At 38.8% G+C, this 25,539-nt stretch overlaps 1 protein-coding gene across 1 annotated transcript; it reads right to left on the reverse strand.

Annotated features, from left to right (window-relative positions):
• Nucleotides 1-648: 648 nt before the first annotated feature.
• On the reverse strand, nt 649-5,255 carry TMEM252 (transmembrane protein 252). The gene is made up of 2 exons (XM_026703967.2): nt 4,908-5,255; nt 649-2,316 (listed from the first exon to the last, which is right to left on the reverse strand). The coding sequence occupies exons 1-2, from the start codon at nt 5,204-5,206 to the stop codon at nt 2,058-2,060; spliced, it is 558 nt and encodes a 185-aa protein (XP_026559752.2). The 5' UTR covers nt 5,207-5,255; the 3' UTR covers nt 649-2,057.
• Nucleotides 5,256-25,539: the final 20,284 nt, after the last annotated feature.

Here is a 25,539-nt window from a genome sequence, read left to right on the forward strand (position 1 = left end):
AAGCTCAATTCAGTTTGTTTTTTTCTAACTTTCTAAAGTTAACCATATCCGGTTTTCCCCAAGACATCATTTCCAGCTCCCTGGTTGTATTTGTTGTCTTCTGAATTAGTTCCAAAGTGACAGTTTAGATCACAGAACAAGATCTCACTTGGAAGTGCGTTCTTTTCACTGTTGTAGAAACACTATTTGACTACTATCCTTCACATGGGATAAATCACTTCTTTAAAAGAAGTACTTAAGTACCATCTTGTCGTGAAAATAGGAGCTAAGTTAATACTGAATACAGATTCACAAAATTGTTTTGCTCATCTGGATTACCCTAAACATGAGACAGTGCCTTAGAGTATTAGGTTTTTCCTTGACATCTCGATAGGCAGATACTTACCATGAAAAAAGAATTGGGATTTTGTTTTCTGACCTACAGAAATGGGGAGAAATGTCCCCCTTTTGGAATTCAGTACAAAATAGCGGGTTAACCTTGCCATATACAAGCTCAAGTCCTGATTGTTGTACAGTGCAAAGGAGCAATGGAGGAATTAGAAGAAAAGGTTACCAAGATACTTCGTTCCTTCTTGTTTTGTAGGACAAACAAACAAATGCACATTTATTCTCCCCAATAATTGCTAATCGTTTCTCAAAATGCATTTTATTACAAATCTTTATTACAAAAAAAACTACAATGCAGCATTAAACAATGTAAACTGGTTAGCCTCAGAATAGAAAAAGTTACTATAACCAACAAATGTCAACTATTAGGTGATTCATTAGATTTCAGCCTTCAATGCTAATGGATAACAAAAAGAACTGCTGCTAAAATTCCAAGATATTTTTAAAAATTACATATATGGAAGACATTCCAGTGCTAATTATCTTACTGCAATTGTCTAAACCTCTAACATTTGAGTTGGCTATTTTTTCAATGGGCTATCTTTATTGTACTCCCTCCTCTCAAAAGTAATGAGAGGAGTAAAGATGCGTACATAATGAAAAATAATTTATTGCAATATTGATACAATTATTTTTTTTAAGAAAGAATAAATATCGAAGTAAGAACACAATCTATTTTATCCAGAATATGCTTTGTCTTCATATTTTTGTGCGATTGCGGGCTCCATTGTAACTTAGTTTCCTGTATCCCAGATACTGCGCAATAGTAGCACAATAATTCAAACATGGAAACAACAATGCAAGACCAAACTACAACTCAGATAAGATGTTTAAATTCAATTTCAATGAAATGGTAAACGTTAAAATCAAAGGGTTTTTTAAATACTCAAACTGTAGAATAGGAACTGGTAAATCAAATCTTTGGTCATTTCAGCTGGACCTGTTCATCTCTTGGTGCAGAGAAAAGCTTGCAGAACACTAAAAGAGCGTAGGAGTTTAATTTTGGAAAGTGCCTTTCATCTCCCTTATGAATGCCAAAAATAGGATATTTACAGTAACATAACCTCCTCCAGTCTGGTGCTCTTCTGATGTGTTGAACTTCAGTTCCCAAAAGACTGTGCACCTCTGACAGAGTGTGGAAGTTGAAGTCAAACACACGTGAAAGGCACTGAATTGATGAAAGCTAATGTAACTGTCCCTGCTTTGTTGTATGTATATTTCCCATGTTCCTCACTACGTTGAAGCTTTAAATTTCTTCATTTACTCATTGCCTCTTGCCATGCCTGCTGCTATTCAGAAGATGGCACGGGCTCCTGCAAGCATTGCTTAATACAGGCAGAATACAACTTTTGTAAGATCCTCAAGAAGACTCAGTTGTTTTCATCCATCAACCAACAATGTTGGGCTGAATTCATCATCATTCCTAAAACCAGCAACACCTGTGGCTTATTCCTGTCACAAAGACCATGTTATTTCTGACTCAACCTTTCTGAATGCCACTGAATGCTCCCTCATCTGTGCCCAGTGCCTGGTAATGGAACCACACTGTCCTTTCCGCACCTCCTCACCAAGGCTTTACACACAATGCCTAAACATTGTCCGTGTCCCAGAAGAACAGTCATGGCTTATCTTCTTCAGTCCTTGGACAGCCCATCTTCTTAGCCATTGCTCTATGGCTGAGGTGCGTCAGAAGCCTCTCCAAATGTTGGGTCGTTTCCTGTGGCTCGTTGCTGCACAGAGACTTCATAGGAAGGTGGCTGTTGCTCCTGAGCACTGGTTTCCTCAATGAATTCGAAGCAGCTTTTTGTGTACAAAGGTGGAGGTATGTTATAAGAATAGTTCTTTGGCTCCAATGAGCAGGCTGGGAGTGAGAACGTCTGCTTTCCTGGAGCGGTGCTGTCTTCGTAGGAGGGTGGGTAGAAATCAGGCCTGCAAAAGACAGCCAAGACAAGAAACCCATATTATTTAAGAGAGCAGTATTAGAAATTAGGGACGCAGTGGCTCAGTGGCCTTGATTTACAATTAGCGACTGCTACAACAGCACTGAAAAAAGTGACTTAGGATCATTTTTTTCACACTTATGACCATTGCAACATCACTTGTGGTCACATAATCAAAATTCATATGCTTGGCAACTGACATTTATGACAGTTACAGGGTCCCAGAGTTCCTTCGCCACCTTCTGACAAGCAAAGTTAGTGGGGAACACAGATTTTCTTACTGACCATATCACTAACTCAACAACTGCAGCCATTCACTTAACAATTATGGCAAGAAAGGTCGTAAAATGGAGCAAAACTCACTTAATGACTGTTTTGCTTAATTTCCATAGAAATTTTGGGCTGAATAGACTAGAGACGAGAGGAGAGGAGAGGAGAGGAGAGTAGAGTAGAATAGAATACCTTTATTGTCATTACATTCTACAAATACAATGAAAATTGTGGTTGTTAAGTCGAGGTTTACCTGTATTCTGTAATGGCAATATTATGAGGCACATCCAAGGAAAAGTGAACTTGATTAATACTGAATAGTTTACGTGCCAGTCTTCCATTAATTCCCCTGGTGTTTGAATAAAAATTATGTACGTGTATTCTGTCTAAAAGTGTTCCTAAATTTACTTCCTAATGAGGCTATGGTGTCTTCCAAAGTGTGACATTTTTTCTAGTTATCTAAGCAAGGTTTGCACGCTGTCATATTTATAGAGCTGTCGCTTTGTCGATTGTGAGTGTTTATGGCACTGTTACCATAACAGAATAAGAAATGACTGTTGTATCTGTAGCCCTCTAAAAAGGCTTGCCAGTATAAAGGCTTGACTTCAAGAGAAATCTATTGTGAATGTATCATTGCAGAATGGCCCAGAATATGACTGTGAGGATTTAAACTGAAAATAAGCAGGCAACCGCATACCACTTCAACACATACTGGCTATGATTGAAACTATCAGCTGTCTTTAAAAAATGAATGTGTTCTTGACTTTTTGGAAAAATATTGTAGAGCCACAAACACCGATAAGACTGAGGCATGCCATGTACAGCATGCTTAAAGGCTCTGATTTGAATTCAGAATGTATAATGTCCAAGACTTGTTATGAATTCTCAGGATGGTGATCAGTTCACTGACAGTGCATGTTTCTTACATGATTTCAAGCGACCCCACAGAAATTTGGACAAAAATAGACATTACCTGCTTTAGAAGTATTGTTATGCTGCTCTTCCTTAAAAGTTAAAACCACTGGATGGAATAGCTTATATATCAGTGTTCGCTCAACCTTGGCAACTTTAGGATGTGTTAACTTCAACTCCCAGAATTCTTGCTGGGGAATTCTGGGAGTTGAAGTCCACAGATCATAAAGTTGCCAAGTCTGAGAAACACTTGCCTAGGTTGAGAAGAGATGATTCAGTCGAGGCCCTCTAAATGGCTCAAGCAGGAAAATGCATTTAGTTTTGCTGCATCCATATCTAGCACTAAACTGGATTTTTGCACGATAGACCACTGCATGTGATCTAGAATGGTCAATAAAATCTAGTAAGCAGTTCAGTAAGGATCAAATTAGTTTTAGAAATATGAAGAAAGCAGAATAAATCACCAATTCTTAATCTAGTTCTTCCTAGACGGGTTGGATCATGGCACTGGCGAACTTAGAGAATTGAAGGCCGAGGAAAAGTTATTATGGTAGCTGTACAGTACTATCGTCTGATTACCCATAGAAGGAAGAGTAGAGATTTAAAATATGAATTATAGTATAGAAAAAGGAAAAGATTATGAGGGAAACAAGGGAATGAAAATGTTATTGACAGACAGGAGAAATGTTGTGGAATCTATTCGGTTAGATTCAAACTAAGTCACCTCTCTTTAGTACCTACTAAATCAATGGGATTTAAGTTTAAAATGGCTTAGTTTATTTCAAGAGGACTTAACAAAACTAATTTTATCCAAGTCTCCCTTAGAGGAAGCAGGGGGGGGGGGGTAGTTTTCCCAGACTGCTATGGGCCTCAATATTTAGGGAGAACAAACTGCAAACCTTAAATGTTAGGTAAGAAACCAACCAGTAAAGTATATATGCGTTCCATTCCAACTCATGATCTTTCCATTTATAGCCTGGTGCCTTAATACAAACACAACTCGGTCTCAGTATGGTTATAAAATTTGATAATCTTTTTTTTTTTTTAACTAGATTATGATATAAAAGTAAACGAATGAAAACAAGGTATTTAAAATAAGATGTTGAACAACTATATGTATAGAGAATTTCCTTTACAACTGGCTGGCAAAAAAATAATAAACAATTACCGGATATTGTCAAAGAGCAGTTAGAATTGAAGCAATACATTATCTTGAGGCAATTAACTTGGCAGGGCACCATTTAAGAAAGAGCTGTGTTTATATAGCACGTATAATTAGTGAGTCATTACCAGGAAGAAAAACAAGAACTTAAACTAAGCAAATTCAGAGCAGAGAATTAAGATGGAAAAGGAGCGTATATCTGGGCCAGCTGATGGCTTGCAATAGTCAACACATACCTATCTATGGTCGTGATGTGACTTTCTTCAAGTCTAGGACTCCCATGTATAATGCTGTGGAACAAGCTGTTGTGCTTGCTGGCTTCATGATAGGTGCTCCAGAAGATCCCAGCAATGAGAAAGAAGAATCCTAATGGTAGAAGAAAATACGCAAGCGGCAAACTGTTGCACTTACATGCAGAAGTGCTTGTAGAGATGCAAAAGGCTCCTAAACAAATAGTTACAAAGCCAAGTATTAGCACAAGCAAGCGGACAAACGAGAAGAAGTTCTTAGACATCCTTGCTCTTAATCTCAGCATGCTCTGGTTGAACAATTTCTCCTTCTCTCTGCCCAGATTTTATATGATCAGAAACCGATTGTCCTTTGGACACGTGTTAAGGTACCCATTAACCATTTAAAGCAGTCATAGTATCTCAGGAGATTAACTTATAATCAAAACACTGGCAAAGAAGAGACAAAAATACTTCCTGTATTGTTTAATTGCCAACATAAACTCAGCAAACCCTTGTTGCCTTATCTACAAGATTCTTCTCAGCCTTCCTTCCACTTATTTGTTCCAAAGGTATAAAGTGGTTCTTGGCTTATTAAAAATAAGTTTTTTAAAAAAACAACTTGTGAGCCTTAATGCTCTGTTCCAGTGGACAAGAAAGATTAACTGTTCGTCTTTGGTTATATGTACTGATTTTCAAGTGGGAGCTATTTTGACTGTCCTTGATTGATCATTTCTTATTTTAACATATTCAGCATCAGTCCCATGGCTGATAAGCAGTTCTACCATTAGGCAAGCTACATCTGGATGTTTTTGTACGGCAGGTTAAATGCAGGGGCAATTTGCTATAGGGGCAGTTTGCTGTTTTGCCACAAATTCCCACAGCACTTTTTAGGGTACCAAGCATAAATAAAATTTGGCTGGAAATAATGGCAAAGGACAGAGAGAAGAAGAACAAAAATTTCTGCAAGTGTTCTCAGATGATAGTTCCTACAACTAGCAAGCAAAAGGCATTTCACAACCATTGAATCTTATAACAACAACAAACAAGGTGGTGATGGGGATTAATAAGTATATTCCAAATGGAATCACCCTCTATATAATATCCCAAGAAGGAAACAGGATAAGAGCATCTCGTAATCTTATCTGAAAGCACCCATCTGTAACAAGAAAATTTTGTCCTTGCTATGAATTATTTCATTTCTGCTACAGTTGCACACGCAATGCAACCAACACCTTCTATGCTTTCCATCGTAATCTGCAGCTGGGGTTGCCTATATAGATCCGTGAACAGGGATCACGTCCAAGGGAGATATTTTAGTATGTGGTCCTCCTTGCGTAAATCACCCAGGAAGCCAGTATTATCTGCTTTATGAGACACTTGGGAAGGAATCAAGGGCACTGAATGACAAGAACAAATACCACCCAACCGCCAGTGACATCATGACCTGTAATACATCAACTTTGTCCTAGTTCTGCCTGGACTGACTTCACTACTGTCATCTCTCTCTCTCTCTCTTCTCTTTACTAAAACAGTGACAGAATCCCCTGCTGTAACATTGTCAAGGATCCTGGAAAATGCTCTGTTTTCCAAGAGCAATAAGCTTACTGAAAGAAGAGAAGTTTTAGTGATGTCAGTGGAGAAATGCCTTCATCCAATCGGCAGTCTGCACGGTTAAGCATTTATCTCTCCCGCAGTGGGAATGTCGGCTAAAAGAAGGTATAACATAACAGAAAGAGTGAAAATTTCATTTGTGAAAAAGCTGAGCTGTAAAGATAAAGCAAAAGTGGGTTGTTTTTTTAAAGCCTGAACGTGGGCTCACTTAGTATTCAGACTCTTCGATTATCAATCCTTTTAGTCCAATACAAGCCTAGAATTCTTAGTCCTCCAAATTCTGCTGTTGGATGCTTGGATAGAGATAGAAAGATAATCATTGGTAGGACATGCTTAACCTTCCTTGGCTTTCTATTTTCCCCCCCTTTCATCCCCTGTTCTATAGAAACATTTTCCTACAGCAGTTCTCCTAGATCAACACTCACGCTGAAAACAAGGGTTAGTTAGTTGGATCAGGCTTCCCTCCAGAAACAGGGGTACATACAGGAATATAATATAAGACCAACCATTTTAAAATCAAGTTTGTTGAAGAAGACATAATAAGCTGGTCCTGACAAACCCATAATGGATAGGTTCACACAATAAATGGGGGGGGGGGCGTGAAACCCCTATATGTCAGCTTAACAAGATGTAAACTAGGAAAACTCAGTCAGATGGTGGGTTTTAAGACAAAAAGGATGCAAACAAGAAGGTCAGCAGCAGGCGAAAGTCAACATTCAAGGCAGCATCCATAGATCAAACTGCAGATACAACTTTCACACCTGAGAAAAGAAATGCAGAAGGAAGTAATAAAGCCTAATATTTCATAGGGCAGAAACTGGCTTATAGATAAACTTTGCAAGTCAAAATAGTTGCTTTCCCAGTGCAGAACATAAGGAGATGAAACTGAGCAGCTGGTGAAGTCAATGCATCATCCATATAGAAAAGTGAGATATCAACAGGAACAGGGGAAATCCCAACATTTTAGAAATGTGAAGTATTTATCTGTCAGATTTTCAAAGGCATGCATAAGACCTGGCTCTATTTACCAGTTATTAAATGCTTATTGGCTGGTAGGGGGGAAAGGAAGAATGAAATGGTATATTAGTTTTACAGCTTCTTCTTTATCTCTCTGTGTGTATATGTGGGTGTCGCTACTCCTTAGGACCTGAAGGTTCATATAGGATAGGGGTGGGCAACTATGGTGACCTGTGGACTTCAACTCCCAGAATTCTTGAGGCAGCATGGGATTCTGGGAGTTGAAATCCACAGGTTGTAAACTTGCCATATTTGTCCACCCTTGATGTAAGAGGAGAAAGTCCCTCAGGCTATTTCTTTCAAATTCTTAGGATGAAGTGACAGCTTCCAACCAGCACTGTGACTTGAGTCCCCCTGTTTGAAAAGTGTCCTTGATATTTTGGTTTCCACTCTTCCTTACTGGCCACAAGATAACTTTTGCAACAAGAGAAGTATTGAAGCTTTGGAACTATTTTTGCGTTGAGTTGGCTTGATAAGATGCTCAAAGTTTCTCAAAGGTTGAGTTAGATCGCCTTAAATAAAACTTTCAAAGGCCATGCAGACAGGCAACATAGATTGTTTTCTATCAATGGGGCACACAGTTACTGTAAGGGAATGGAATACTCCTATATAAGTTGAAATAAAGATGTCCCTTTAATTAAATTGCAGTACATCAATTCACACCAAAGGGAATCCAAGCCTTCCTTCCTTTCACCACTGAACTTAGAGATAAACTTGTCTGGATATTTGTAATGGAATTTCATTTATCAAAAGAGCATGATGTATTTTTTTCCTATTCAGATTCCTGATAAGAGTGAACTTGGTGAGCTCTCTGACTCATCACTTGAAATGGCTCATTAAAAAAAAACTGTTCTAAGTTTCATTGTGAATTTCTCAAGTTATTGACTTAGCAGTGTAAATTGTACTCAAGATTGTTTTATGAATATAACAGGTGACATGGTAACTAGTCCATCCCATGGCAGCTCGTCCATCTGGTGCCTGCCCCAACCAAACTACCTGGTTCTCCATACTGTCGAAGATCTTAAGTGGACTATAGGATCTCCATAGGATAAAAGACAATTTACAGCCAATGTGGTCTCATATATCAAGCAATCAAATGACTCTTTTTCCATCTTCTTCTTGGCAATAGTTGTTCCATCAGAAAAGCTGAGAAAAGTTATAGAAGTAAGAAAGAATGCCCACTTGGTCAAATTAACAAATACGTTAAAATGTATTTATTTATTTGTATCCTGCTTTTATTATTTTTACAAATAACTCAGAGCGGCAAACATATCCAACATGTCTTCCTCTTCTGATTTTCCCCACAACAATCACCCTGTGAAGTGGGTTGGTCTGAAAGAGAATGACTGGCCCAAGATCATCCAACTGGCTTTCATGACTAAGACAGGACTTGAAGTCACGGTCTTCTTGCTTTCTATCCTGATGCCTTAACAATTAGATCAGACTGGCTCAAATTTACTTCTTTCTTCCTTGGTTAGAACCTTATTACTGAGTTACAAAGAGGACGTTATTTCTAAGCATTGGTCCCCACCCAAAGTATCCATTCTGTGTCCTAGCTTTCAAATTCTAAACTGGAAGACAGAAACAAAAAGATTGATACCAGTTTTTCTTAGTGTTAAGTTCGGATAATGAGAGGCTCGACCAGGGCATTGGTGCAACAAAATACTTTATTTAAAAATAAAGGACTGATTGTGCTCGCCCGCCTGGAACAGGTTCGCAGCAACCAGCGACTAACCGAACCCCGCAGCCTGCTTATATAGCCGGCTGCTGGGGGTGGTCAGCCAATGGGGAAGCAGCAAACGCCCCCGCAGCGCAAGCGGACCTGAGTGGGAACTGTGGAGAGTTCCAGGGACATAACACTTAGCAATTCCCAGTCTGAGTTACTTCCTGCTTGTATTACTGTAGTACACTCTACACTATACTTCACTCTACGCTTCAAGGCTGTCCTTGAAGACTACCTGGAAGTTACAACTGTTCCAGAATGTGGCGGTGCACACAGTGATGGGTGACCCAGATTCCCCATGTTATACCTCTGTTGGAGGAGCTGCATTGGTTCCCAGTTTCCCTCTGGGTGCAATTTAAGAAACTGGTTATTACTTTTAAAGCCATATATGACCCATGGCTTGGTTATTTTCAGGATTGCTTCTCCCTAAGGACATCTGCACACTCCTAATACTTCCCTTAAGTGTTGCTATCTTATGGAATACATGAAAAGCAGGCCTTTTCTGTGACAGCCCCTATTCTATAAAATACCCTTCCTCTGAAATCCAGCTGGTCTCCATCCTTTTAACCATCCAAGCAGCATTCAAGACCTCCTTTCCCCCACCCCATCAAGCACTGGGATAGGCCTCTATGACAACTCGCCGCAGCCAACTCGTTGCAGCCAATTCACTATGGCCAACTTGCCACAGAACAACTCGCTGTGGGACAAGAGTTACACTAATGCTGAAGAAATAGTGAAATAGAATCGTAAAAGAAAGGATGCCAAAGGAGGGATAAAATGAAATGTGAATGATAATTTTTTAAAAATATTTTAAAATTATTTTAAGTAATTGAATTGTTGAATTGTCCTGCAGTGACTTGACCATGGTGAGTTGGCCTGCAGTACAAGTTGCAAGTTGACTATGGCGACTTGGCTGCAGCGAGTTGTCCCATTCCGCTGGGATAGGGTGAGTTCAATTTAGATAGGTTATTGGATTTTAGTATTTTTATTCTACGTAGCTGTGATTTTACCTACTGGTGACAAACCTGCCCCAGGTTACGCACAAGATGGGTGGCCATATAAATGTTTTAAATCATTAAATAAAGGCTGAGCACTACTTTCTTAAACCATCAGTCCATCTATGATAGTTTTGGTGGTTCTCAAGGGCTTATTGCTTCCCAGTTTCAGAAGAATACTTTTTCAGTCCTGGTGCACAAGATAATAATTGGGGAATACACTCTAGACCAGGGGTCACCAACCTTTTGGACCTCAGGGACCACCAAACTCATAATTTTAAATCCCAGGGACCACTTACCAGTTCTGTGGGCTTGGCCTAAATTGTGGGTGTGGTTTGGTGGTCTTGTGACTGGCTGGGCATGGTTGTATGTAAATATTATAAATATTTATATAAATATTGAATTTTTCATAAAAAAAGCAACTTTTATCCAAAATCAGGCAAAGCAGGCAGGCAGATTGAGTTGCTCACAGAATCACAGATTCATTCAGAAATCTATCTATCTGTCATTGGCTAGCTCAGTCTGTCACATAAAATTTGCTTGCAAGCAAACTCACAAAATTAACTCACAACACACCATATATGTAAATACTGAATTTTTTATTAAGAAAGAGCAACTTTTACTCAAAATCAGGCAAAGCAAGCAGGCAGATTGAATTGCTCACAGAATCACAGAATCATTCAGTGATCTATATGCCATTGGCTAGCTCAGTCTCTCAAGTTTGCTTGCCGTGAGTTTGCACTGAATATTAGAACCTTCAGTCCTAAGGGCAGTTTGGCTGTGCTTAAAAGGAGAGCCAAAATCTAAAGACTAGCTAGAAAGCAAGAAATCCAACCATTTCCTGCTAATCTAAATCTCCTGGCACAGCAGAACAGATGATGGTTGGAAAAAGGAAAAATAGCAATTTAGCAGGCAAGTTTGCAGGGTAAGGAGTGAGTGGGCGGGGAGGATTCCCGCAGGCCATGTGGGCTGTGCAGCCGTGTGTTTCTGTGTAGCCTGGATGAATTGCCTTGTGGGGGTGCTCTGGGGGTGAGATTTCTCTGCGGCCCACCAAAATGTTCTCACGGCCCACCAGTGAGCCGCGGCCCACTGGTTGGCAACCGCTGCTCTAGACGGTCATTAAGCAAAGCAAAATGGATCTAATGAAGAATGATGGAACTCTCCATAAAACCTCTTAAAACATTCATTATTCCATTTGACCAAATCTGTTGGCTATTTAGGATGTACAGGTTAATCACTGTCAACCTTCGGTTCAAATCTCTAACAAATTATGATTCTCTAATATACTGTTTATATTTCGAGCACTAAAAATATGACAGTGGTTCAACACTATAAACCAATGCTAATTTAACCTATGTTGCAGCTTGGTGGGGCAATGTGTGTGACTAAGCATGTTTTAAAAAATATTTGTGTAAGACTGGTGTTTATGTCCTTTTTATAAACCTGTTTTTTTTTCACAACTCAGTACTGCTAAGAAAAATCTCATGACGGGCTGCAGCATGCCAGATGTGAGAAATATTATTACAGTGGTTTTTGCAAAGCACTGATTGATTTCTTTGTTCTCTATGGAGTTCAAGGATTATCTATAGCTCTTAACCCCATTTGGATCTCAAAACAGTCACACCTGGGTTGGCTGAGTTTCCACATGCATTTAAATCATTGTGTGATTGGTTGGGTTGGGTTTAACTTGCTGGGTGATTACCATTTTGTGCTTTATTCAGTAACCCATGATTAAATTTATTTATTTGTCAAACATGTACAAGATAACAAGTATAAGTATGAACGTAAACATGAACAAAGGAAGCAAATACAGATAAATGGGGCAGTAAGTCAGGATGATAGGCATGCTGGTGCGCTTATGCAGTCCCCTTTAAGGACCTCTTAAGAATGGGTGAGGTCCACGGTAGTTTGAGGTTGAAGCTGTGTGGGGTTGAGGCTGTAACAACGGAGTCAGGTAGGGTGTTCCAGGCATTGACCACTCTGTTGCTGAAGTCCTATTTTCTGCAATCGAGTTTGAAGCGGTTTACCTTGAGTTTGTATCAGTTGTTTGCCCGTGTATTATTGTGATTGAAGCTGAAAGAAGTCGTTGACGGGCAAGATGTTACAGCAGACAATTTTGTGAACAATTTAGATCAGACCACAGGCGACGCAGTTCCAGATTGTCCAAGCCCAAAATTTCAAGCCTGGAGGCATAGAGAATACTATTGTTAGTAGAGGAATGGAGTACTTTTCTCAAGAAATACCTTTGAACCCTCTCAGTCGTGTTAATGTCTGATATACAGTTTGGGTTCCAGACAGATGAGCTGTATTCAAGAATTGGTCTGGCAAAGGTTTTGTATGCCTCAGTTAGCAATTCAATGTTACCAGAGAAAAAACTTTGCAAAATAAGGTTAACAACTCTTAATGCCTTTGTGGCCATGCTGTTACAATGCTCTAGGGCTTAGATCGTTTGAGATGAGTACTCCTAGGTCCTTGATCTGCTGCTTCATATAATTTTTTTTCATCTTTTAATGTTGAGACCTGCAGGCTTTCTCCTGCATTTCAGTCAGCACAATGTATAACACCATCAACAAAGGAGTGATGGCCATTGCTTTCAGCTTTACCATATGCAGTAAAAGCAGCATGAATTCCTCCAAGGTTGTGTTCAGCGGTTAATGTGAGGTTTTGATTTTCCTAAGGAGGACATTGAACTTTTGCCAGGGACTGGCTGTTCTTCCATCAAGTAATGAAATTACTTGGAGATTATGTTTATGAGTGTTGCCTGACCAAAGGAAATACTTTGACAGTACCTTTCCCCTTATTAAACAGCTGGAAGTAATACTGATGCCACTTGTTTTGCATTTTTTAAATATACCTGAATGCAGTGCTTTCCTCAATCTTGGCAATTTAAAGATGTATGGGCATCAGCTCCCAATTCTGGGAGTTGAAGTTCGTATGTCCTAAAGCTGCCAAGATTGAGAAGCACAATATCAATACAAACCTGTGGTAACCAGTAGGGCAGGGGTGGGCTTCAAAAATTTTAGCCATGGGTTCTCTGCCTGGTTCCTGGATGGGCATGGCTATGGTGGCCTGGCCTAGTAAGCCTCCTGCACCATGGCGGGGAGGTGTTTCTGCCCTCCCCAGGCTCTGAAGGCTTTCCTCAAGCATCCGGGAGGGCGAAAATGGCCTACCTGGGCTTCCGAGGCTCTCTGGAATCCAGAAACAGGCCTATTTCCGGCCTTTCCGAACTTCCGGGAGACCCATTTTTTGTCCTCCCCAAGCCTCTGCACACGCCCTGCACTTACTTGCATCTAAAATGGGCCACGTGGGGATTCCTGGGAGAGGACTGGGCCCAAGGTGGGTGGACCCAGCCAGGAGTGGGATTTGGGGGTCCTCTGAACTGTACAGAATCTCCCGAACCCCTGTGAACCCCCAGCAGCCCACCCCTGCAGTAGAGTTATACATTCTTGAGATAGGATTCCGAAAAAGTGCTTTGAACCTCGTTAAATATTCCATTTTCATGAAAGCAGACTACCCTACAAGGCAGGGCTGAAAGCAGCTTCCATTCAGGCCTTGAAATGGTTGGCCTGTCTACAGAGAGTGATGATTTCTTTTACCCCAGGCAAACCCACTTCTCCTCATAAGGTTTTTAACATGCATTTCAGTCATTTGTCTTTATCACACCTGCTGTGTTGCTTCAGCAAGCCATCCATAGGGAAGTCTCAAACTTATAAACTGAGTAGATGGATATAAATGAAATAGTTGCTAGAAGGTCATTTAGACCCAAATAAAGAATTTGGCTTTATCTGAATTTAAGCATTGTAGGAAAATTGGGGTCTTTATTCTGGGTATAATAGCAACAATCAAAAAAAATTATGTGTGGATGCTAAAAGTCAAGGCAATTGCCATAATGAATACAATTTAGTTGTTAAAAAGTTGTTAAAAGCACACAACCCCATTTGTCATATGTCAAATTCTGCCTCTACAAGGGTGGTTTTACACAAGCACTTATACCCTTTCTGCAATATACTATTGTTCAGAAAAAACCTTATAGGTATAAATTTAGACATTTTGGCACTAAAATTTCTGATGGCAGCAAGTAATGCTTATGAGACACAAAGAGAAAGAGACAGAGAGATAGATAAAGACCGAGGCAGAGGGAATAGATACATATATTAATGACTAGATTTCTTTTAAAATTTGCAGCAAATAAAAAAGGCTCAGACAGCTTGCCTGCAGAGTTCCTTTCTATAACAACTACTAATGTCTTTAAAATGCAATTGTACAATTTTGTTTCTGAATTTTATAAAGCTTGCTGCAGCCATGCCAGCTGATCTGCCACACTGGTGCCACTCAAAAGTTCTACCTCTTGCAAATAAGGGCTGTACTTCCAATCCATGCCCATCCAAACCAACAAGTTCAAAAATGCTGGCCTTTCTCCCTACAGTTGCACAATAAATATTTCCATCTTAAACTTTCCCTTTCCTTTATTTTGTCTTCCCCTGTTCATTTGGCCCTTCCCAGCCTTTTACAGCCTTCACATTTGCTGATAAGATCCCTGGCTAAATGTGGACATCAGAGGCCTCAATTGAACAAGATGACTGCAATAAAGATTATTGCCACATTATCTGCAGAGCTTATCGACCTCCACATACACACAAGGCCTACAGCAATCATGGAGGTGCTGAGCACACCTTACACTCATTGATACTTGGGAAAATATTGCCATTGCACTTAGGACATCTTTTATTTGCCAGCCATTAGGTCATGCAGAAAACACAGCCCAATGGGAAACGTGATTAGATAGAATTATAATCGGGTGACATAGGAGGCACCCAGGGTTGCCTAGCAGCCTGCTGAATTCCATGGGAGTGTGAGAGGTGAGTGTTAGGGATACACCCTAGCAGAATCTGCACGGCAGGCAGGCAGGCAGGCAAAATATGTGAGATAAACGTTTTTGTAGCTTACACTCAGTAAAACAGATACACCGTGCTAGTTAAATAGTTTATTCCAGTAAGAGTTATAGCATAGTCAAACAGTCCATATATCATTCACTAATTCAGTCCGTCCGGGGTTTATTCAGTTGCAAATTCCAGTGTCGAAAAAGAGGTCAGTAAACTTACAAATATCAGTCCAGGAATATATCTCCTTGCAGTAGAGATATGAAGAAGTCAAAACCTCCTCTCTTCCTTCAGCAACTCAGCAGTAGGGAAAACACGCAGTTAACAAACCATCAATTCATCAAACCAGTCAGGAATAGTCAGGAATTGTCAGGAAATGAGCAGGTTCTCTTGCTCCCTCTTATGGCGGTTTACAACCGCACCCAAAATTACATGCTTTGCAGTTTAAAGTGACACACACTTAAACTTACTATCATAGTTTATATATATTATTTTACCCAAACTACGTTAGGTAACCTTGTTATTCCTAACAGTGTGTGATCTTTGAAGGGTAAGGTGCAGTCCTTCTTGTAGTGAATCATCTTGCTAAAATAGATGGCCAGCATTGAATAGGATTAATAGCTTTGTAGGAAATGTCTACCTAAGCATCCTTCTATGACCCTCTTTTGATAGGGATGGTGGTGGAAGGAAGTTGGTCCTATCAAAGCATAATCAAGTAGTTTCAAAACCCAAACATAATCAAACAAGGGGTTTGGTCATTATGCTAATTCAAATGCAAATTAATCAATGTCTCTCCCCAACTTGAATGTTAATACAACTTTATAATGCCTTGGTAAGGCCACACTTGGAATACCGCATCCAGCTTTGGTTGCCATGATGTAAAAAAGATGTTGAGACTCTGGAAAGAGTGAAGAGAAGAGAAACAAAGATGATTAGGGGACTGGAGGCTAAAACATATAAAGAATGGTTGCTGGAACTGGGTATGTCTAGTCTGATGAAAAGAAGGACTAGGACTGACATGATAGCTGTGTTCCAATATCTAAGGATTGCCACAAAGAAGAGAGAGTCAAGCTATTCTCCAAAGCCCCTGAGGGCAGGGCAAGAAGCAATGGGTGGAAACTAATCAAGGAGAGAAGCAACCTAGAACTAAAGAGAAATTTCCTGAGAGTTAGAACAATTAATCAGTGGAACAAGTTGCCTCCAGAAGTTGTAAAGGCTCAAACAGTGGAAGTTTTAAAGAAGAGATTGGACAACCATTTGTCTGAAGTGATGTAGGGTTTCCTGCCTAAGCAGAGGGTTGGACTAGAAGACCTCCAAGGCCCCTTCCAACTCTTCTATTCTATTCTATTCTATTCTATTCTATTCTATTCTATTCTATTCTGAACATACGTCATTGGTCTGTAAGTAGTTTGTAGTACTGTACGACTTTCCCTACCCTGGTGTCTTTCCAGTGACTTCTATTGTTATATTTAAGAAACTTCCAAATAATATTAGAACACTGTCAATGAACATAAAATTAGATTGCAAAAATGGGCAGGGGAAATTTATATTAGTGGGTGCTTTTACACTCAGTTATGGAGACCTCCCCGCTCCCCGTGGTTTGGTATTTGCTTGCTGATATTTCATTACTTGACTTGGTATAGTTTTCACTGTGTCTACTGACCACTGGTTGTTGTTCATGGATGTACCTTGTTACTCAATTTCAGCTGGGAAACTCTGTTAAAAGTAAAAAATGGTAGAGAATTCCTGGGCGTTTGGCATTCAAGCCATCAATAGTCCTATAAAGATAAACCGTATCTATGCACCATTCATGAGATCATAAAAAGGCTAAGAAGGAAACAAAGAGACTAGAAGAGTTTGTCCCTGGCAATTAATATCAGAGATTAACACTAGGCAAATAATCAGGTAGAAAACAACACTTTAATGACAGAAGTACCAAGAATAAAACTACACCCAACACTAGCAGGACAAGTCATTGTATATAAACAAGAAACAAACCACATACTCACTAGCACTGATTATATTACCTAGTCAGGTTACAATTACACGTACAATTACAAACAACCATACTTGGAGACCACCAAGGTCTTTATTTATAATTAGGAAGTTACTATGGGATTTCTTTGTCACATTTGGAAGTCTTTAAGATATATGCATAATTTTGATTCTTATTCTCATGATAAACTTGCCTGCTAGGATAATCCCAGCATGGAAGTATTTATGAATGAAATCATGAAAGTTAGATCATGTTATGTCAGTTCTATTGCCAATCAAGTTTTAAAACCTTTCCAGTTTTATATGAAGTGGTTTGATGTTCAATTGAAACATCTTTTGATATTCCTTTTTAGGCCAGGCACATTAGCAACCTTGAAAATTCCTAAATTACTATCAGAACCAAATAAATACACAGTATTTTTACAGAATCAATGGAACAATGTGGTTTTTAAATACCAGCTGCCCAGAGTTACTAGATGTACCATCATATAAATCTCACAAATTAATAAACTACCACACCAAATGGCTCTCAATAATATCCCACACTAAAAAAGCCAATGGCTAAGATCTTTAAAAATATAATGTATGTTTCTTATTTTTTAAAGAACAGAGTAATGCAACAAAAGATTTTTTTCTCATGTCTATGTAGATTCTCAGTCATCAAGGTCATGGTAGTCCCAAAGGCGTTTTTTCAAAATGCAACTGGACTTTCTTGAAGGTGTTTCGCTTCTTTTCCAAGAAGCATCCTCTGTTCTTCAAGGATGAGAAGCGAAATTGTCTTCAAGCAAAACAAAGAAAGTCCAGTTGTCTTTTGAAAAAGCACATTTAGGATTCTTTCTTTTTTATTCTTTTTTTTAAAGTTTTTATTTTTTACAACAAACATACAAACAAAACATAAAAAACATAAAAGAGGGATTTAGGATTCTTTCTTATATTTATTGGACGTACCAAAAGTTGACTGTTACATCATGAAATGGAAAATGGAAAATGACTGAAGGAACACTGCACATATATGTTCTCCTCCCCTGTTCTAATACATTTATTGATCAACATAGTTTAAATATGTGCATGTACTTATGAACTTTTGTCCATGGGCTTACGATGGGTCGGACATGACTTCACAACTAACAACTTATGAACTATACTCTAAAAATATGGAACAACTGTCATTTGACAATTTATGGATTTATCTATCATATTCTTTGCTTCAGGTCATAACCAAAGCACACATTTACATGTTTGTCAATAACTGAACATATCCTACTTTGGATTTTCTTGTAACTATGGCATTCTTGTAACTTTATAATACTTGAATACATTTCCTAATAATTTTTCAAAGTAAATATTTTCTGAATTACTTTAATACAAATAGGGATTCAGCATCTTATTTGACTAGACGTCAGCTGAGTTTGAATGATTAATGGTTGGTGTTTTTCAGTTTAGATTAGCTGCGACATCATTGTTTATTATTTGTTTTAAATCATACATCGAGTGAATTGATTTATTCAGAATCAGGGGTTGCATTAACATTTACTTTCAAGGTCTGGATACTGCAAAAAATGCTAACATATTAACATGCTGATTGAAGGAAGCGATAAGCTTCGCGTTTCTGAAGCCAAAATGGGTCTTGGTGCTATGTATCACATTTATGGACACTTCCTTGAAGACACTGGCTCTGTTCCAGCAAACAGCATCTGTGCAATCCCAATAAAATACAGTTTTCAATTAAGAAACTCCCAACAGCATGCCAATGCCCACTCCAGAATCGACAACGGCCAACTCACCATGGACAACTGATTAAACTATAGCATAAATACATCATTGTATTGTCCTGCGGCAAGTTGGCCATGGTGAATTGGCTGTGGTGAGTTGTCCTAGATTCCACCCACTAGTTGTCCTAGATTTCAACCACTAGACAATTAGCATCAGTGACTAATTGTCAGTGACTTTTGACTCAAATGCATGTTTTCCTGGGATTGTATGGCCACTCTACATGCATGGAAAAGACACCTTTGTTGTTGTTTTTCCTGAGAGGCAGGGACTAGCAGTTGTAGCCTGCAGGACCGTAAATGTCCTTTTTCAGCATCTGGTCTTAATAGACATCCCATCCTTGGTGAAGAGAATCTACTGTGCCTTCTACTTGGTGACATTATGGTGCTATTTTTAACAAAAGTTAAAAATCTTAAATGCTCAAGGTTCAGTGCTAACCATATTTTGCATTTCTACCATTATCTCTATATTGTTTATATTATTATGCCATCTTTCCACCAGAAATATATGTCCTGGTATATTACTCAGAAAAAAATCCCACTGTTCATCAACCAATGGATTTGTTCCCAGCCTATTTAGAGGCTAGGATTAACTCCATAGAAAATGGACCTCAGTCCCAAAATGAGTCTCAGTCCCAGATTATCTCAGGGAGTGGGGGGAATTAAAGCAGATCCTGAGTTTATGACATTTGAAGGCTTCTATCTTCTTCGTTCACATTTGCTATTAACGTTTGATATTATTAAAGCTGCTATTAACATTTGATATTATTAAAGCTGCTATTAACATTTGATATATTCAGCCCTCCAGGATAAAGTAGTGCCTTCAAGTCTCCCGTTTACATCTGGTTTGAATTCCAGAACAAGCTCAGCAAGAATGGTGAGTTCCCTTTATGGAAGTTTTAATAAATGAAGGACTAACTTTGCAGAAAGATAATCTGTTAGATATTCTAGCTTTGCCCCCCACCCCACTTTCTGACAGCTGGTATGCTTCAGCTACTTTGCCAGGAAAAATGATTTGTTTCAGACAATGCTTACTTATATGAAGAGGGGGAAAACATCAGTCCTGCATAATATTCTTTCCAAATTACAGAAAGGAAGTTCAAAGGAAAAACCCCAAAGAGGAAATGCTTTTCTGAAGCAAGCAACCTGGGTCATGAGAGGAAACATCCAAGTGTAACAGATTTCCTCCTGTTTTCCTTATCCAGCTAATTAATTATATACTGTATGCCTACCTGCTGTGGAAATGTATCGCCCTTCTCTGAGGTTTGCCACTAAAGTGTCTCTGAATACTTGACTGCGGTTCCTTTTATCTCCAACATTTTTCTTTCTGGAGCCTAATTAAACATCTGCTTGTTTTAGCCCTTTGGCCCTGAAATTATGTTTAGAAATGGCTGTGATGCGCAGTCCGCTTTGTGGTTGTGACTCTTTATATTTTGTTTTCATTTTCACTCACTTTCTGCAGAAGCATTTGCAGCATTATATATAGGGATGGCCAGGGTTTTTGAAAGCGTTGCTTGTGCATTATGTGGATTTCTTATCACACTGTGTAAACCAGGTTCTGAAAGTATTCTAGGCCTATTTTTAAAACATAGGCTTAGCATATTTCTGAATGAGCAATGTGATTTGAAATGCAACTCTTGGGAGTTGCATTTTGTGGGCTGCATAGAGATAATTAAATTAAAAGCCATGTTCCATCAGTTGCACATTATTGGTTCTGTCCTAAATAAGTGCATTATAGGTGTTCCATAGCAGGCTTGTAGGCCTGCATTCCTATTGGTCCGGAAAAGCCAGGCCGTGATTGGACAAAACTAAGCATTCTGATTGGTTCTTATTCGGCTGCCGCGATTGGGTAAAACCAAGCGCGGCAAGCTCAAATGCATGTCATAGGCTGCCTAGCCGCAGCCAGCTCTATAAAACGAGCTGCCTCAGCTGGGAGTCTTGTCTCAGTATCTGGTTTCCTAATAAAGAGCTGTTGTCAGTATTTCGAGTCTCGTCTCTCCTTGGGACCCACCACCCAGACTTAACAATAGGTTTTCCATTGCTACTAATAGAAAGAGATGCCACATAGTTGCTTGCTTTTATTATTTTGGGGCAGTGGGGGGATTCAATTTTTTTTACTACTGGTTCTGTAGGCGTGGCTTGGTGGGCATGGCAGGGGAAGGATATTGTAAAATCTCCAGTCAGAGATGGTATTTGCTGGTTCTACGAACTACTCAAAATTTCCACTACCAGTTCTCCAGAATTGGTCAGAACCTGAATACCACCTCTGCTTTATGGAGATGGCACCATTTTTCCCACTTTATGGGCTGCTTTTCATGCTACCATTGCCACTCATAGCCAGCACTACTATTCCCTTGCAACACCTATCCATTACTCTCTCTGACTTCACCCCATGTCCTTCCACTAGGCCTGTTACCACCTGATAGTTGCATGTGCTGCAAAAGGTTATTAATTGGATCAAGAAGGAGCTTTCCCAATGCCTATGAGTTGTCAGTTGGGCTATATCTGAACACAGGTCTAGTACTTTTCTGGAAGGCAGCTAAAGCCTTAAAATAGCTTTGATAATGGGTTCCACATAGGGCCATGTTGGAAGCATTCTGCTTATATGAGAATGTATCTGGAATTTAACCTGAGCAAAGATTAATGAAACAGAAGGAAGATGATATTTTCCAAAGTACCAAAGGGCAAGACAAGAAAAAAATGGATGGAAACTAATCAAGGAGAACAGCAACCTGGAATTAAGGAGAAATTTTCTGACAGTGAGAACAATTAACCAGTGGAACAGCTTGCTATCAGAAGCTGTGGGAGTGTCATCACTGGAGGTTTTTAAGAAGAGACTGGACAGTCACTTATCTGAAATGATGTAGGGTCTCCTGCTTGAGCAGGAGGCTGGACCAGAAGACCTCAAAGGTCCCTTCTGGGCCTATTTTGATTGATTGATTAGCTGGCCTGGTTGGATAATGAAACGTCAGCAAGTAAACCACAAGCTCAGAGAGCACCAAGGACTCCAGAGAAACCAAGAATTCCAGTTTTTTTCCTTTTGTCCTTGGTAGGAAAGTAGATCAATCTCCCAAGATAATCACAGAATCAAACATTATTAAAAAGAAAACAACAGAAAAAAAAATAGAGAATGTAAACATTCTTTTTCAGCTTTGTCATGTGTAAAATCTCCATTGGCAAAGGAAGTAAAAATACAGAGGTGTTCAAAATGCAAACAGCATCTGAAAAGGAACAATAGGAAAATATTCAGGCTCATGGAAGGCTTTGAGCAGATCAAAATATGTGACAGATCTGCTATTGTCAGCCCTTCAAACTAGACCAGCTCAGAAAACAGATGCCACAAGAATTGCAGTGGTGTTAATTTATTGCTGTTGGGCAGGGGTGTCAAATTTACGTCATCACGGCTGTGTCACACGATGTATCAGGACTTTTTTTTCCCCTTTGCTAAACCAAGTGTGGGCATGGCCAGCACATGACACATCCAGCCTGCGGGCCAGGAGTTTGGCAGTCTTGCTGTAGGGTATAACAGTCTTGAAAACTTCTCAATGTTTCTTTCTGTCCCGTCTTATATCAATCAGACTTGGTGTGACGTTATTTAGAATGTCTTTCTCATACACTTGGAAGTTTATTCAACTCATCAGGAATAATTTATTTGGCTTTTGACTGAGGCCTTAGGAGCATTAACTATAGTTACTAAGCCAATACTCTGTTTTTATAAGAAGCGGAAATGAGTAGATGACACTTAGGTTAATTATTTATGTGGCCTTTGGAATAATTAATTTGAATGCCCTCGCCTTGGAAATCAGTGGGAAGCTACTTTAAAAATGTGAAATTAGTTTTTTTGATCTTAAAATGTTGGTAATGAAACAGGAATGATTCAGTGGTGGGATTCAAATAATTTAACAATTGGTTCTCTGCACTAATGATTTCTTCCAACAACCAATTCACCAAACTGCTCAGAAAGTTAACAACTCAGAAAGTTAACAACCAGTTCTCCCAAAGTGGTGCAAACTGGCTGAATCCCACCACTGGAATGATCGTTACGTGTTTAATGAACACCTCAGAAAATGTTTAATAAGAGTTGGTTGCCATTCTGTAGTTGCTGATGGTGCAATATAAGCACTGGAATATAAAGTCATATTATATGGGTACTATTAGTGCCAAATCATTGGTACAGCTTTTGAATAATCATTACTTTATAGAGCTGTACAGTGTATGCTTTTGGGGGGTATATATGAAGCACTTGGAATCTATTCTAGGATGAAGAAATCTTTGTATTTGGGAGACGTCCACAATATTTTTTTTTTCATAAAGAAATGTTAGTGCCCCAAGTGATACCCATAAAAGAAATCTGACATGGAAACTCTGCCTCCTCAAACTTGTCCAACTTAACCAAAAGAAAAATTATCTGCTCACCAACAACTCAAATCTTAAAATAGAAACTATTCAACGTTTCTCAAAATTCCAAGAACATATGGCCAGCCAGTGTTTAACACCACTGGAAGCAGGGACATCAGCAGGAGATGTCCAAAAACCTCAAATGGTAGGTATGACCATGTGAGCAAAGCCACCGTCTTAACTTTTTTTAAGCACTCACTAGAGCCAACCCCTGATTAGAAGGTCAAATCCACTCCTCATTTACAGAAGTAGGTTTTTTATTTTATTAAATAGCAAAAATGGAATGAGGTTTGAGAGGAAGGAAAGATGAGCGATTCAAGAAAATTTTGGAGTTCTTTTTTAATTATTTTGTATACAAGATTGAAGCCCTTTCCTGTTTTTAGTTTCCTGTGGATATCACTCTCTGGTGTAAATTCTAAAGGCTCCGGACTTCTTATGGCTAATCAAAGAGTGAACACTGGCTGTAAACACATAAAAGGACCAATTTACTTATAATATTTATAGCCTGTCTCTTAACTGGAAAGCTAATAAAGCAATGTGGTGCCCCTTGTGTGCATAAAAATGCTATATTTAATTTACACATTACAGATTTACACAAATCCATTAAAAGAGGCTCTAACATATTTTAATGGCCTCATTGTGAAGCACCTAAAGCCATTATCTATCTGTACTATGATTCCACCAGAATTTTCCTCCAATTTGGAAGAAGTTGGGGAAAGATAAGCTTATGGAATTTGGCTTTTTTCCCAAACGTTGGATCCACCTTTATCATACTATCGGTATCTTATACATAATTTTTACAATATTATAATTTTTGTAATTTACAATACAAAAATCAAAATATTGTAATTTACAATATTGTGACAGATTAGTCTTTATATTCTTTTTTCTCCTCTATAGCCTTATGTCTAAGCCATTCATGTGCTTTCATTCACTTTCAGAATGGTCAAGGCACTTCTATTATAAACCATAGTTTTGTTAAGTTTAAATCTTAATTATGAGTTTCAATCCAACATCAGCATTAAGTTACAGATGTTTAATGAAGCTCTTAAATCCAATGATTCAAGACTCCGTACCTATAAATTTAACTGAAAATGAGGCTATACAATACAAATGTTTAAAGGAAACATGAAAAGAAGCAAGAGTGATGTGTATTATAATTTAAACAGACAATTATTACATTTACTAATGTAACAGTGTTCATAATGTGGTTGACTGTGGCTTAATGCATTGTATAAAATCAGTAATGATTTGCAAAACATAGTTTATGGCTTAGCACTACGTGTATAGCCAGCCAACTGTGGTTTATTCAATAAACATGGTTAAATAAACCATTTGGTATATGAGCTGTGCTGTAGTGGAAGAGAAGCTACGATAGGACAGGCTCCTGCTTAAAACTCTTGCCCGTCAGCCATTCAGGTCACATGATACAAAGATATTTTTTAGCATGAGTGAGCCGACTGCATTCTCATGTTGAAAACCAGGAAAAGAATTATCCTTAATGAGAATCAAAGGGAGGAAATTGGTTAATTAATAATGAACTACTTCTGCACAATGGTCTTACCAAGGAGATACAACTATGTAAAAGTTGCTCTAGGAAGCAATTCTTTCTCAGAAACCCAGCTTGGAACAGTCAAAAGGTTGTTCCACTCCAATGAGTTTGACGCTCATAATCGTTGTGCAATTGCTGACGTGCTCCAGGTTCAGCAAGTGTGAAACACCTCTTTAAGTTCTGCTTGATCCTTTTGGGAAAAAAAAACAAAAACCCTCGTTTACGTCAAAGGAGGGAGCTATCTGCCAGAACATAATTTTTTTAAACTATATTTTTAGCATGCCTGGAAATAACACCTCTTAATCCAGACCGTGATTCCTTGAAATATATGCTGTTGACATGAAACTTGTATTTTGGAAAGATACAATTTTCTTTGGCTGCCCTTAATGGCTGCAGTACTGAGATGCATGTTTTCAAAACCCTTACAATACCTCGGGAAATTCTGTCAAAGCCTTTTTGTTGTTGTTAGTTGCAAAGTCATGTCCGACCCATCGCAACTACTACTACTACTATTACCAAAGCCTAACTATTATTATTTACCAGAGGTTTTACCATCTCACTTATAACTGTTCCCCATCAATATCATAATTAGGAAAGTGATACAATTATCATAATCCTTGAAGAAATATTTTCTGTTCCGCAACGTCTACAAAGTGTGGAAGATGCTACTGGTTTTAAGAAGATAGAACTTCTATTAC

The sequence above is a fragment of the Pseudonaja textilis genome, chromosome 2 (assembly GCF_049901715.1).
Source record: "Pseudonaja textilis isolate UNSWEBS1 chromosome 2, rPseTex1.2, whole genome shotgun sequence".
NCBI classification, from domain to species: Eukaryota; Metazoa; Chordata; class Lepidosauria; order Squamata; family Elapidae; genus Pseudonaja; species Pseudonaja textilis.

What these genes read in the sequence shown, in the direction of transcription:
- TMEM252 (XM_026703967.2), bottom strand. Translation starts at nt 5,206, where the DNA reads ATGCTGAGATTAAGAGCAAGGATGTCTAAGAACTTCTTCTCGTTTGTC. An exon ending in CACATCACGACCATAGATAG is followed by an intron (nt 2,317 to 4,907) that starts GTATGTGTTGAC and finishes TGTCTTTTGCAG; the next exon opens with GCCTGATTTCTACCCACCCT.